The sequence below is a fragment of the Doryrhamphus excisus genome, chromosome 9 (assembly GCF_030265055.1).
Source record: "Doryrhamphus excisus isolate RoL2022-K1 chromosome 9, RoL_Dexc_1.0, whole genome shotgun sequence".
In the NCBI taxonomy this organism is placed as follows: domain Eukaryota; kingdom Metazoa; phylum Chordata; class Actinopteri; order Syngnathiformes; family Syngnathidae; genus Doryrhamphus; species Doryrhamphus excisus.
The window spans coordinates 7,882,378-7,896,468 of NC_080474.1; the positions used below are offsets into that span (position 1 = coordinate 7,882,378).

Sequence of the window (14,091 nt, forward strand, 5' to 3'; positions counted from 1 at the left end):
TCCCATTCCAAAAACATGCTAGGTTAATTGGCCACTCCAAATTCTCCATAGGTCTATATGTGCTCTGTGATTGGCTGGCCACCAGTCCAGGGTGTAGCCTGCCTCTCGCCTAGGATAGGCCCCAGTATACCCACGACACTCGTGAGAATAAGCGGTATGAAAAATGGATGGATGGCAATTGATAATTAAAGAGCAAGATAATAAAACATTATAAAAGCATCTCTATGGGAAACCATGGTAGCACTTTTTAAGGATTCTATGCTTTATTTGGGTTGCACGGCGACCAAATGGTTAGCATGCAGGCCTCACAGCTAGGAGACCGGAGTTAATTTCCACCCTCGGCCATGTCTGTGTGAAGTTTGCATGTTCTCCCTGTGCATGCATGGGTTTTCTCCGGGTACTCCGGTTTGCTCCCACATTCCAAAAACATGCTTAATCAACAGGTTAATTGGCCACTCCAAATTGTCCATAGGTATGAATGTGGGTGGGAATGGTTGTTTGTCTATATGTGCCCTGTGATTGGCTGTCGACCAGCCCAGGGTGTACCCCACCTCTCGCCTGAAGACAGCTGGGATAGGCTCCAGCACCCCTGCGACCCTTGTGAGGATAGGCGGTAGAAAATGAATGAATGAATGAATGAGTCTTTTCATTGATCTTTTTTTTTTTTTGACTAAATGATAATTTTGATGCTGGTTATCTATCCAGTTTCTAAAGCCAACATGGCACACACAAATAACATGCCAATGGAATGTCTGTCATTGAATAGAAATAAGGAAGTCGTTATATTTATAAATGGTATTATTATTATTATTGTTGTAAAATATTAACTGACTTGGTTGTGGTAGTTTGGGTTGATATCAACGCCATTCTTTTTGTGTAGTTGTGTGTATTGCTAAGTCATAAGTGGTGTGATAATTCGGGTTCCCAAAAGATGATGTTGAGCAAAATGCGAAATGCAAAGTGACTATGATAAGCACATTAAGTCAATGGAGCGTTGTTGTCACTTTTTGGATTTTTTTTTTCAGAAGACTTTATCGGTGGAATAGGTGCATCCCATTACGTGTGTTATATTTCAATGAAAGTAATGTGTGGCAGTTGGTCAATAAATCAACAAAAGCAGTTAATTTAAATTTTCTGCAATTATTTTCATATGGCAAAGGTGTATAGTGGCCGGGATTTAACATGTATTTCTCATTATCAAGGTAAAACTGCCCAATTCATCGTCTGTCGTCATCGTCTATCGTCCAGACCTCATCATGAGCACTTTAAATCTCATCGGATCAGGGTGCATTCAGAAATGCTTGCGTGTGTTTTTTGTTGTCAAAAAAAGTCAAGTTTGATTCTGTGTCCGTCATCATATAGCCAAACAAAGCACCCATGCGTTGATGAAAAATAGCTAGTCGTTCTTTTAGAGTTGATACACTATAGGCAGATGCCGACCAGGGAATCCTTTAATCATGTTTGTCATGTGAGTGGGTAGTTTGTTTGTTTGGACACACTCTTATCATCATTATAATATTTAGGGATAATTGTTTTAGTAAAGTTTAATAATAAACAGGTTAATACATGAGTCATTCAAAAAGCTAGTTAGCCAGCTGCTGATCTGGGCTGGCAGGCTGTTAACAATCCATAATGTCAAAAAATGACATCTCAATGATGACCTCTTAGGCATATCCTCTCAAGATAACTTCCAAAGTCAAGGGTCTCTTCCCAAAAGTCATGTCCCCTTTCTTTCTCATCATTGTAAGGATGTCCGTGCGAACAGAATAACATCCTGATTCAGTCTAGGATGAGGTGCATCTGCTGTGGTGGGATTATGGCATTGCTATTATCCCAAGCACACGTCCTCCTCAGAGGGAACAAACATCAAAGTACCTGGGTGGTCTGACTGTCTCCTACCACAGGATTTGTTGGCTACAGTGTTTGCTCTCCTGCTAGGTGTCTGTTTGTTAGGAAGGTAACAATCACCCATTCTTCACTCATTACCCTTCAAAGAGAATTTTGCCTTCACAAATGTTTGACACTTTACCTGTTGAGGATGAGGACGACTCTCCCACCTGGTGAGGGAGTCAGTACTCCTCAAGCCACACCTTCGGTCAGGTTAAAACCTGCATTGTTTAAGAACGAACGCAGCACCTGCATAATCGCCATAAATGTTTGCATTCCAGCTTTATCACTTGGTTTTGTTTTCAGGGAAGCAGTGTTTCTTGGTGCTGCGCCAGCAGCAGTTTAACGTGCAGGCACTGGTTGCAGTGGGTGATCGTGCCAGCAAGCAGATGGTCAAGTTTGCTGCAAAGTAAGTACATAGACCGTACTTCCTGTCAGAGAAGGGGAAAACAATGGTGGGAAAATCCTGAATCCTAATTGTCCGGCGCTCCATTTTCACACATTCTAAGAGAGGCGTGGGCTGAGGAAATCAATCATTTTTTCACTTAACACAAAAGCTGCCTTTTAACAGGGTGGGGATACGGCAGCGTTTTAATGGAGTGGTTCCTGTCGAGATGGCAGATACAGCAACGCCATACCAGAAATGCACAAGTGCCAAACGCCATTTGTCTTGTTAGCAGTTACTTTGCTTACAGGAGGTCTCATTCATGAATTTCTCGAAACTGTACAAAGCCACACACACACCTTTTTCACATATTGTGCTTAAAATGTCCAGTTGTTTAAATAAATGATGGGTTGTTGTTTCAAAAGGGATAAATAATCATATACAAATGCAAAACTGCCTTTAATCTGCGAGATCAAAATCTGCTCGATCATTTATTATATCCTCAACTCCCGATTTTAAATACTATTGACGATCTGCAATAATTATTTTTCAGTCCAAACCATTGTTTGAGTTGCTGGCACCAGCATTGTACAAACATGAAAAAAGACACTAACAGGAAATTTTATTGTATAGACAGCCCGCCTCTCACTCCCCCGACACCTGACAGTGCCCCCTCGGGGCTCAGATGAAAACTGTGCAGTCTCGTTTGTCAAAATCATTGAAACGGTGCATGAAAAGCAGTGACAATGGTCACATTTAGGTTGCAGACTGTTGTGATCACCAGGTAAGCCTCTCTGCATTACATGGGGCTGAACAATGTCCACTCACAATGGTTACCTTTTGTGTCCACATTAATAAAATGTTACTAAGTTGGTATTTAAAAATAATGTGGTATCCGCATCCTCATAATTGTTATCATTGACATGTTTTATGAGTGGAATGGAATGGTATTTGCCGCTGTTTTTTATTAACTTAATATTACCATAATATAATAATATATGTACCATGTTCGGTTTTAGCCAGCAGTTTCGGAGAACGTGTTAAGTTGTCTGAGCACAGTGACCTGCGTATGTTTGTGTCAGACTCCCCTGACCTTGCGATTGATAGTTCCTCTCACTTACTTGACCCACTCCATGCAATCATTATAAAACAGCTCCACTTTCTATTCATACACCGATGATCGAAGAAGAAAACATGTTGTGTGCTCCTTTCTCCGATGTATGATGGACAAACAGCCTTTGGACAGCCTGTAATAAATTAATCCAGCTATTGGGAAGTAAACTAGATCGCCTTTAGACTCGCCTTAATTACCCATCCACCTTGATTGTTCATCTTTTGACAGGTTGCCTTTCCAATTTTGAAAACACAGATTGGAAGACAGACCCTCTCATAATGCCTTCATAATCAGTAATAACTGCTCGGTTCCCTCATATTTCCTTTCATCAGACTTTCCTTGTGTACACTGTATAATCAGTTATAGCTGCTAGCCGCCCCCTCCTCCAATACAGTTGTCAATATTTGTACAAAACATTCTTTAAAGTACTTCCTCTATCTGGTTGTGCAACATTGTGGTTGGTCAGTTAGGTTGTTTTGCAAAACATACCATGATTGAAAGTTAGGACAAAGTTGCAACTCACCAAAGCCAGTCACCTCGAGCCATGGCAATCCAAATGTTAATCACATGATATAAACACAGTACAAAATGTAAGGAAATGTGTGTTTGCTCAGTTATGTCTTTGTCGTAACAGTGCTTCTTGGCAATAAATTGTACACTGTCGAGAGCCTGTTTATTACCCTTTTAGATGGTGCTGCTTTCGTAAGGCATCCAGTACGCATTTGTGAGATGAGCAGTGACTTGCACCCATTAAAAATGTGTCAAATCATCTCTGTTAGGGCCAAACATCTTCTATTGCTGTTGCTCTTGGCTCTTGTTTTGAGCTTCTGGTACCCTGAGCTGCTGGCAGTCAGGTATGTCCATCCTACAGTCGGTGTCTGCTTCAAGAACTGGCATGCCACGTTTGACTGACCTTGGTTAGGGAGATTTGAAGCTGGCGTTCCGCTGAGCCAAAATTGCGGCAATGTTTGGAGTGCCATGTCCAAAGGGAAGTTCCAGAAAATGGGTGGATGTCGGTGACAGACCGCGCTTCTTCACCCTGTCAGAACTCATGTACCGTTGGGTGTCTTCTACAGATTTGCAGTCAAGGCCTCCAAGACAATCCAATCAACAAGCCAGTCTCTGGTCTCATATGGTTTCCAGGAGGCGTGACGTGTTTGCACTTAAGGGAACAGACATGAAGTTTCATGTCATCCCCATCAGCAGTATAGGGCATCGGCGGTGACTTACCCCTCACTTTGTCTCGCGAGCAATGAAGAGTAACGTAGTTCTGGGCAGTTGGTGTGTGCTATTGAAGTCAAGAGTTTGACTTCTTAAAACAATATGTGTAAAAAAAGAGACTCTCTCAATGGGAGGGAAAGTAATGCAGAGTGATTGTGAGGTCTGATTTTTTTTGGAAAAGCCGTTTCTATGATATGCTTTTTATTTAAGAGGCCTCACCAACTAACCAGAACAATGTTCCTCATCACCAAAATCCAACCGGAACTCGTCTAAGTCACTGTTGATGCACTACACTGTTGATGGGGATGTCGGACAACTTCATGTCAAAAAATCCCAAACTATCCCTTTAACCGTCAGGCTCGTTTGCGCAGTAGAGGAACGTTAGGTTCAGAGATGAGTACAGATTCTGCCACTGGCAGTTGGATCAAAGTGTGGTGTCAATGCAGAGAATGCTATGCCGATGGTGGAGATAGCGTGATGGTGTAGTGTGGAATTTCCCTTCCTGTCTCAATGTATAGAGAGATCCAAATGCAACCATTGGCAAACCCATTTCTATCCTCGAGCACAGGGGTCGCCAACCCATCAATCACAATCAACCAGACCATCTTTGGGACTTTGCCAGTTAATTCTGGGAAATATTAGGAAAAATGAATGTCCTTCCATCCCCTCTCGGAGAGTGACCAACAGACATATCACCTGGCACACTGAATACAGCCGTAGACACAGCCTCGTCACTCTCCAGACATGCACTTAGTCCTGAGCCCACCCCCCAAAACCTTGGAGGTGCCAGTGCACGCAACACAATCAAGCAGAAAGTATTACGTATGTGCACCTTCAAAACGTTCAGAAAATTGAAACCATCAGAGATGACCTCCAGAATTTGTGAATGTAGAGAATGGAATGACCTGCCAGCAGTCCTGACCTCAATGCCATTAAACACTTGTGGGATCAGCTGAGGGCCACGTGGGCCGACTTGCAACAAATGCTGGTTGAAGAATGGGATCCCATCCCACAGCAGTATGAGGCCGGGCCGGTGCCCAGCAGAAGGAGGAGCTGCCAGGCTGTTGTGGCTGTGTATGGTTCTTCCGCACGCTACTAAGGCTCCTGCTTGTTAGATGAATAAATTGTTAAATTGCCAATAAGGCTTTTTTCTTCAAACTGCAATCATCCAATCCATCAAGCAGCAAACAAGAGTCAATAGCATAATAATCTGTTTGGCTTTGGCAGAGAATATTTGGCACATTTTTCATGGGCGCTACCCACTCACTCGGCTCAGCAGCTCATCCCACATATGCATGGTTCTTACAAATGTGGCGGCATTTGAAAGCGTAATAAAAAGGCTTTCCAGTGGTATGATTTATTGCCAAGAAGCACTGTTACAACAAAGACTTAATTGTTAAACACAAATTTCCTTCCTTTTTGTGCTTTATCTAGATCTTAAAACAGGTGTGGCTATCACTCCTCCGGGCTTTCGTGTCATGTCCAACTTTGCAAACTTTCGTTTGATGATTGACAAGCTAATACTCAGGATTACAACTAAATCCTCACTGTTGAAGGCGGTGATTATATTACTGGGCAAATCTTCTTTTGTCGATTGAATGTCTCCTCTTCTCACATGCAGTTTAATTAGATGATCGTCACACGCTGCAGGCTCAGTTTCGTTCAAGCTCTTAAGCAGTGGTCAATGCCACTTCTAAGTCTAAAGAAATCAAACATATGTTCTATGGTCAGGATATTTTCCAGCTGCCAGGCCTGTGTTAATCAGTGTTTACCTCCATATGTCCGCAATTGTCTTCTACCTCAGGGCCTTTCAGTGGAAGTCATTAATATTGGATGTATTTATCTAACTTGACTAACAGAGGGAAAAGGATTATTGTAGCAGCTGTTTTGGGGCCAAACGAGACCCCAATATATGAACTCATTCATGACCAGATATTTTTCAAAAGACACCCCCTCCAGTACCCGGCCATTTTAGACTATTTTAGATCTTTCAAGGCACATATAATGTTGTGTTCTAGGGCTATATAAACATGGAATATGGATAGAGTAGTTTTAGGACAATATCAGTTCCCAACAAAAAGAGAGAAAAACAGCTTTTTGTGAAAAGATACACTTCATTCATTCATTTTCTATGCCATTTACCCTCTAGGTGAGGCGAGAGGCGGGGTACACCCTGGAATGGTGGCCAGCCAATCACAGGGCACATATAGACAAACAACCATTCACACTCACATTCATACCTATGGACAATTTGTAGTGGCCAATTAACCTAGCATGTTTTTGGAATGGGGGAGGAAACCGGAGTAACCGGAGAACTCCACATGTCTAAGCAGAGATTCGAACCCATATCTTCCCGATCTCCTGGCTGTGTGGCCAACATGCTAACCACCCACATAACTTTCACTTTGACACAAATTTACACTCCGCTTGTCCACTTCCTCCTTCCTGTCGAGTGCTTTATGGGAAAGATACATGCCAAGCTCTTATAAAACTTTTCTAACACTTCTGCTGCCTTGTGGCCCACGGCTTAAAGCTGCAGTAAACAGTCATTACCTCTTTTTGCCTATCGTGCCAAAACACGTATGAATACGTCTAGGGCTGCAGCAATTATTCAGAGCATACGAATACCTCGATTACAAAAAAAATAGTCAAGGATTTTTTTTCCTGTTTCGACGAATCGCTTACGTCACCAATGCGCGTACGTCACCCATGCAGAGGATGAAGGAATCTGTGCACAATTGTTATTTTTTTAATTAGAAAAAAATCAGACCTCACAAATTGCTCAGTGTTAATTTCTCTGCCGTCGTATCTCCTCGTGGTCACTTGTTATGGCTAAAATCACTTTTTTGCAGTACAAAGCCACAGCTATTGACGCAAGAACTTACAGTATGGTTATTATCAAGAAAACCATGGGCATGGATATACACTCTTAGGTTACAATCATACAAGCTATTTTTGTTGTCATTATATTTGTAAAAACAAATGTACCATTAGCTTTACCAGGCATTAAAAGTGAGCAAATAAACAGAGGAAACAAGGCTGGTCTAATCATTTTTCCATGATGTAACTAAGACTCATGTTGTGTTGTGCTGTAAATGTGTCCTTGTGGTAGGGGGGCTTGAACAGGAAGTGACGTCAGGACTTCAGATTTGAGTTTTAGCATGTTACAGGGATTATTAGGGATTATTGTGTCAGTTTTTAGATAATTCAGACCTACAATAAAGCCTGTTGTTGTGATAATTTAGGCAATAAATATGTAAAATGTGCTGAAATAGGCCTTTGTTTACTTATTTACTAATAATAGGCTGTGTTCAACCACAAAACTGTTTTATTAATTTTTGTTTCATATTTGCTCAGAATGGCAAGAAATCACGTTGTTCAGGCTCCTGGCCTTGACAATACAGACATGAACCGTGTAGTATCTGCTTTGATATTGTTAGGAATGGAATATTTTCCACTCTGTTCTGGATTCTGTAACACATATGTGGTTATTGAGAAAACACATTCACCAAGACCTTTCACTTGGAACAAAAGGCACCCTGTTTTTTTCATTAAACACACACGCACAGTTTCATTTCACACCAACAGTTTATGGTCTCACTTTAGAGATCCCTTGTACCTTGTTAGACCCCAAAGTCTGGGTGGGCTTATCGTTCTCTGTTGAGGCTTGTTACCATGATTTCACAGCTGGTAGAACTAGACAGTCTGAGTGGACTTCGCCCTTTTCAAATTCAACAAATTATTTGAGATGAGCTTCAGGTTGACCAATGAAAATGAATGTAGGTTTGTAAAAAACATCTTAAAGATTAGCTGTTATAATTGTAAGGGCAGCAACCATTATATAAACTATCAGTGTAAATAAGCACGGCCATTTGTAGTTCTTGGCTGATGCCAGCATACTTTTATCAAAGCTTTTAACGCGCACCAACATTTTAGATGGGAGGTTTTATATCGAGTGTGCACATGTCTTTTATTTTTTTTCTCCCATAGCCTGATTAAGATGTGTGGGAACAGTTTAACAGCCTTCTATCCTGCTGCAATCTTTAATTATACCTAATGAAAGTAGATATGTCTTGACACTTGGCAAATACTGTCAGCTGTGGTCTCAGCCCCCGCCATCTCTTGAATGTGCAGCACATCACACGCAAACAAAACAAATGTTCCACTTAATGGAAAAAATGTTCTCATGCAGATAGCCTCCCACCAGATCTTTTTTTTCTTTGTGCTATGTCATTTATTTAATTATTTGTATTTTTTCCATCTCTGCCCACCAGCATCACGAAGGAAAGTATTGTGGATGTGGAGGCTTTAGTGAGGAAGGTGGATCAGAAGATCGAGAGCTGTTCCCAACAGGATGTGGAGCTTCACATTGAGAAGGTAGACTAATGGACAATTTATCATTCAGTGTCAATCAGTCTTGCACATCACTATGTTGTCATCCAATATGTTGGCAAATGACTTGGCTCTTGAGCACAGCAATCTCTGATACACCTACACAGTACAGTATCAAGTATCACTCCTGTGTGAGCTCTTGGATTTTCTACCCAAATTCACACAACACACATGCAAATACCTAAGGAGGTGAGAAGCATTTCATCGCTTTTTCAGCCGTTGACGACAGTGGGAAATGCTGCATTCATATGAAACAAAGCCTTTTTTCATCTATCAACTCGTGAACACAGGATAAAAGTTACCTTCCTGTATTAAAATGTGTTCCACGGATGTGGACAACTTTGTAAATGCCCACAGAATATTGCATTTAGTGAGGTTTTTGCTCATTAAGGTGAACTTTTGCTCTTTCAGATTTTCGTTATCAGCCATGCAGAGGCCCGTCTTCCCCTGCAGTTGGAGGATGCTGTTAGGCCTGATGGAGAGGGGGATGAGGTAAGGATCAGTGCAGTGATAGATCAGTGGCTTGTGGCGGCAGTGGGGTTGTGGTATGGGCAAAGATATTGTTGGAATTTTGAATGTACACAAGATACTGTGGCAAGATCATGAGGCTCATTGCAATTAATCCATGACCAACACCCCATTTTGCAGCATGATAATGCACGGCCCCATGTTGCAAGGCTATGAGTATGTACACAGTTCCTGAAACTGGAAACATCACGATTCTTGCATGGACAGCATATTCACCTGACATGTTACCCACTGAGTATATCTGGAGTGCTCTGGATTGGCCAACTCTTGCCACTTGTGCTTCACATTTCGCAGTCTCTGTCATGTTTTTCCCAAAATATATTAATAAATGATCTGTTTTGTGGTTGAATATGGCCTATTGATGAACAAACATACAGTCATGGGAAAAAAAAAAAATAGACCATCCCCATTTCTTCAGTTTCTTGTTCTTTTTAATGCCTGGTACAAGTAAAGGTACTTTTGTTTTGACAAATATAACGGTGACAACAAAAATACCTCACTAGAGTGTCATTTTTTGACCGTAAAAAGCGATACTTCATGCAAGAACTTACCTAAATGAACTAAAATACAAATAGAAGGCATTCAGATCACGCATTCAAACACTGTGATGACTTGGAGTATTCTACACTGATCACTAGGTGTCATTTATGTTGAATTGAAGAGACAATTGCCACCGCAGGAAGTTCTGTGCAGAACAGGAAATTAATTATGTGTTACTTGTGCCTTATACAATATGCCTTATTTTCTTGTTTTATGTCTATTATATTGGGTAATAAGAGTGTAAAGGTAACTACGGTGGTGTTATTTCATGTTTAGATGGTTCTACCAATATTAAAAACTGTATTTAGAAGGTTGTAAACAGGTGCTCCAATGACAAAAGTACTTGATTAAATAAGGAAGACTACTTTGTGGAAATTCACTTAATTGGTTCCCAACCTGACAGTGTTAACATGGGAAAAATTAGGAATTACGATATTTGAGGCAAATAGTGGTCTCACCAGATACCTCCCGCACCCCCACCCCCACCCCTACAATAAAACTGCACATTCTGAAGTGGCCTTTTATTGTGGCCAGCCGAAGGCACACCTGTGCAATGATCATGCTGTTTAATCAGCATGTTTTTTATGCCACAACTGTGTGGTGGATGAATTAGCAGTAATACAATCATTTAAACCTCTCTCCTAAATTGGTATGAATGTGAGTGTGAATGGTTGTCTATATATGCCTTGCGATCAGCTGGTGGACCAGTCCAGGGTGGACCCGCCTCTCACCTGGAATCAGCTGGGGTAGGCTCCAGTGCAGCCCCATGACCCTCGTGAGAATAAGCGGTAGAAATAGAAAATTAATGTGCAAACATTTAAAGCTTAATTTGTCTTAATATGAAACATTATTAGTTTAGAATAAAGAAGGTGCTTTTAATGATACATTGGTAATTCAAGAAAATTAAATCCGTCATGTTCAGGCACCTCTTGATTTTTCTCTAGCATTCAGATGGTGATTTGAAATGCATTTATCCTTGAAGAGCACGAAGAAATCTAATTAGAGTGCTTTGTGCTCTAATGCAGCATCATTAGATGCTTTTATGCATGCAGTAGTGAATTCAATTTGAGTTGCTATTTGTAGATAATGGTATGAGCTTGTCGCACATTAACCAAGATTCTGTTCAGTGCACACGTCTGTGGCTGATGACAGCATTCAAAATAATATTTGGACATACTGATAGTGCTTCATTTTCAAAAATGGAACAAGTGATATAGCTCCATTTCCTTTTGTTATTGTGGCCAAACACACTTATGCTGGAAAATGATGTCACAGCAACAGCAGTCACATTTCCATCATGACCTTTCAAGGTATCACTGAAGCCTCTCAATGTTCATGTTTGGATATATTTTTGAGAGCGATGTATTGCTTATACATGCCCGTTCACACCAACGCTCTTGGTCTTTGATTTGCAACGGACACTAAATGTTGCCTTTTTTTTTTTTACCATGCACACTCTACAAATACAGAATTACTGGTATTTATAAGCCTAAAGTTTTAAAACAAACAAAAAAAACCTTGTTGACTTTGAACTAAATTTAACCTATTTGTTTCAGCACCACAATAAGCTTTTCTTTATACCCAATAGCTGTTGATATATTATAATTAAACCCCTTTCAACAGCCCAGTGGCTGTTTTTTGTGCAATCACCAGGCTAACATCCGCAGTTGCAGCAAGTGTTTTCTGCTGGGAGCTAACATGGCATTGGCATACTTGAAGCACATGATGCCCTCAGAGACTCTGGCCTGTTTGCCCGCCTGTCTAACCCTTTGTCCCTCTGCATTGGGCTGTTGGGAGCAGGATGTGACTACACAGGCTATTAGCTCAAACCCCAGCGGGTCCTCTCAGGAAGCCAGACATGCATGACCCTGGAAACTCTGGTTCCTTGCGATGAAAAATTTACAATTTATTTTTTTTTGGGGGGGGGGGGTTGTTTTTGCATTTTCTTCTCCAGTTTCAGGTGTCTTTTGTTTCAGTGCGATGCTACATGGATCCATTACCCTTCTTAGAATTTACCGTTTAGCAGCCTGTAAGCTGATATTTGAAGTAAAGGTTTTCATGACAAGCATCTCTTGTGCATCAGTGCATCAGTGGCCGCAAAGATTTTTCCAAAAAGAACATACACACCTCATCAGCTTTTATGTCTTCCCACAGGAAGGCAGAGCCACTGTCAACCAGGACACCAAACTGGACAACAGAGTGATTGATCTCAGGGTAAGTTGTTGTCAAGGGACCTCTTCTATGAAGAGAGATGTGTATCTTAGCGAAAGAACTTCAGTGCCTTAAAAGTCGCATCATCACAAATCATTCCCAGGCTGCCAAAAGGCCTCTTAGAAAGACTAGACACTTGGCTTAGTTAGAGATTTACTTTCACAAATGGTGACAATATTCATTGAGTTCAGCTTGTGATGCAATTAGGCAAACAAATTGATCATACCGATGCTTTTTGTTATGCAGTGTTATGCAGTACGCCTCTGCCGTTGACTGTGTAAGTAATATACAACTATAATTATATGATGCCTGTGGGCACTGAGACATGTGTTGTTTAATAAGGACAGTAATTATGACTATCTTGGAGATTGTAGCTGACTAAATACACATGTATAATTTTCCACCTATTTGAATTAAGGTTGTTTGATATGTTTCTACAGTTCGGGATTGCATCTGGCTCTGGCTTTGTCTTCTCTTGTGAATTTAATGTAGTTAAGAGCGGTGCCATGATGCTCCTAAAAAAACAAAAACAAATGATAACCCGATCATACTTAGTGCTCAATGTTTTTTCCCCTCCCAATTTTTATGCAGTTTAATTTGTAATTGTCAGACATTTACTTGTGCAGTCTGTTTTGTTGGTACCATATGCTAACCGATGGTGGTGTTCTTACAGTTTTTGTTTTAAAAAATGTACTTTTTACTCTATGCAAGTCGCATACAATCCTTTTTTATTGTATTCATTACTGCTTTGGAAATAATGTAACTGCTAATAGTGGGTGTGATGTTAGGGATAGGTTCAGTCTTCATTGTTTTACACAGTATAGAAATTGTCCATGAAAATAGTGCGCTTTTAAATAAATTCCTAAATTTCTATTAATGCAACCATTTCTCAGTTGAAGAAGAAAAGTTTCCACAGATGTTAAATATTCCCTATGCTTAGAAAAGGGAAGCACACAAGTTTCTATCAATGCCTTGTAAATCACTTCTGCAATAAATCTATGTGGGAGGGATGTTGTGTTTAGGTGAGCAACTTTAGATGGAAAGATGTTTGTTGTAATCTGTGCCTCCTACACACAGATGCACATGCACACACACCATGGAGTAAAGCACTAACACCACAACCACAAATACTGCGTCTCACAACACCACCTGTTCCTGTAGCACTTTGAGTTCAGTGAAGCTATAAAGTGGTTCCCACACTGGCAGACTGACACTCGGAAAGGGGACCATAAAACCCTCCCCAGTGATGTTGCTGCAACCATCTTTAAACACAATGCGCTTTGTTTGAGCACGGTGGAAAAAGGTTCCTTGATTTAATTTAGATTGTGCAAATTAGCTAGACAGAGCTGCTGTTTTCTTGTTGAGTGGCCAAATCTGTGCTTGTTCGTCCCAAGCATTACTTTGACTTTTTGATTGTATGCATATAAGCAGCGAGTGTTCAATCTTTTTTTTTTCTTGTGTGTCACACACGCACAGCTTTGTATACTTCAATATGCAGCAGTGCCTGCCACATCCAATAACACACAACTGATCTTTTAGAAAACAGTCACCAGATAAGTTAATAAAATGAAGGAAAGGTTGCAAGCCAGGAGAAATATTCAGTCAATGTTGAAACATGAAACTTGTCTGTGGTAAATTACCACCGCAGTACAGACAGTACCGTCTTTTGGTTTGGGTTCATTTTCTGTTGCTTTAAAGAAGGGAAACAAAACAAAAAAAAAAAACGTCAGTTAGGCATAGACACTGTACAAAGTATGCAGACACCCACTCATTTCATACATACTTGAGGCGCACGAACGACGCTTTTACGGTT

At 40.8% G+C, this 14,091-nt stretch overlaps 1 protein-coding gene across 1 annotated transcript in view; it reads left to right on the forward strand.

The window, feature by feature from the left end:
* dars1 (aspartyl-tRNA synthetase 1) overlaps positions 1–14,091 on the forward strand; it is a 32,502-nt gene that overhangs the window by 8,979 nt on the left and 9,432 nt on the right. The window contains exons 6-9 of the mRNA XM_058082403.1: positions 2,194–2,296; positions 8,882–8,984; positions 9,411–9,491; positions 12,222–12,281. Of these exons, the coding sequence (XP_057938386.1) occupies positions 2,194–2,296; positions 8,882–8,984; positions 9,411–9,491; positions 12,222–12,281 (347 nt within the window). The remainder of the gene's footprint in view (positions 1–2,193; positions 2,297–8,881; positions 8,985–9,410; positions 9,492–12,221; positions 12,282–14,091) is intronic.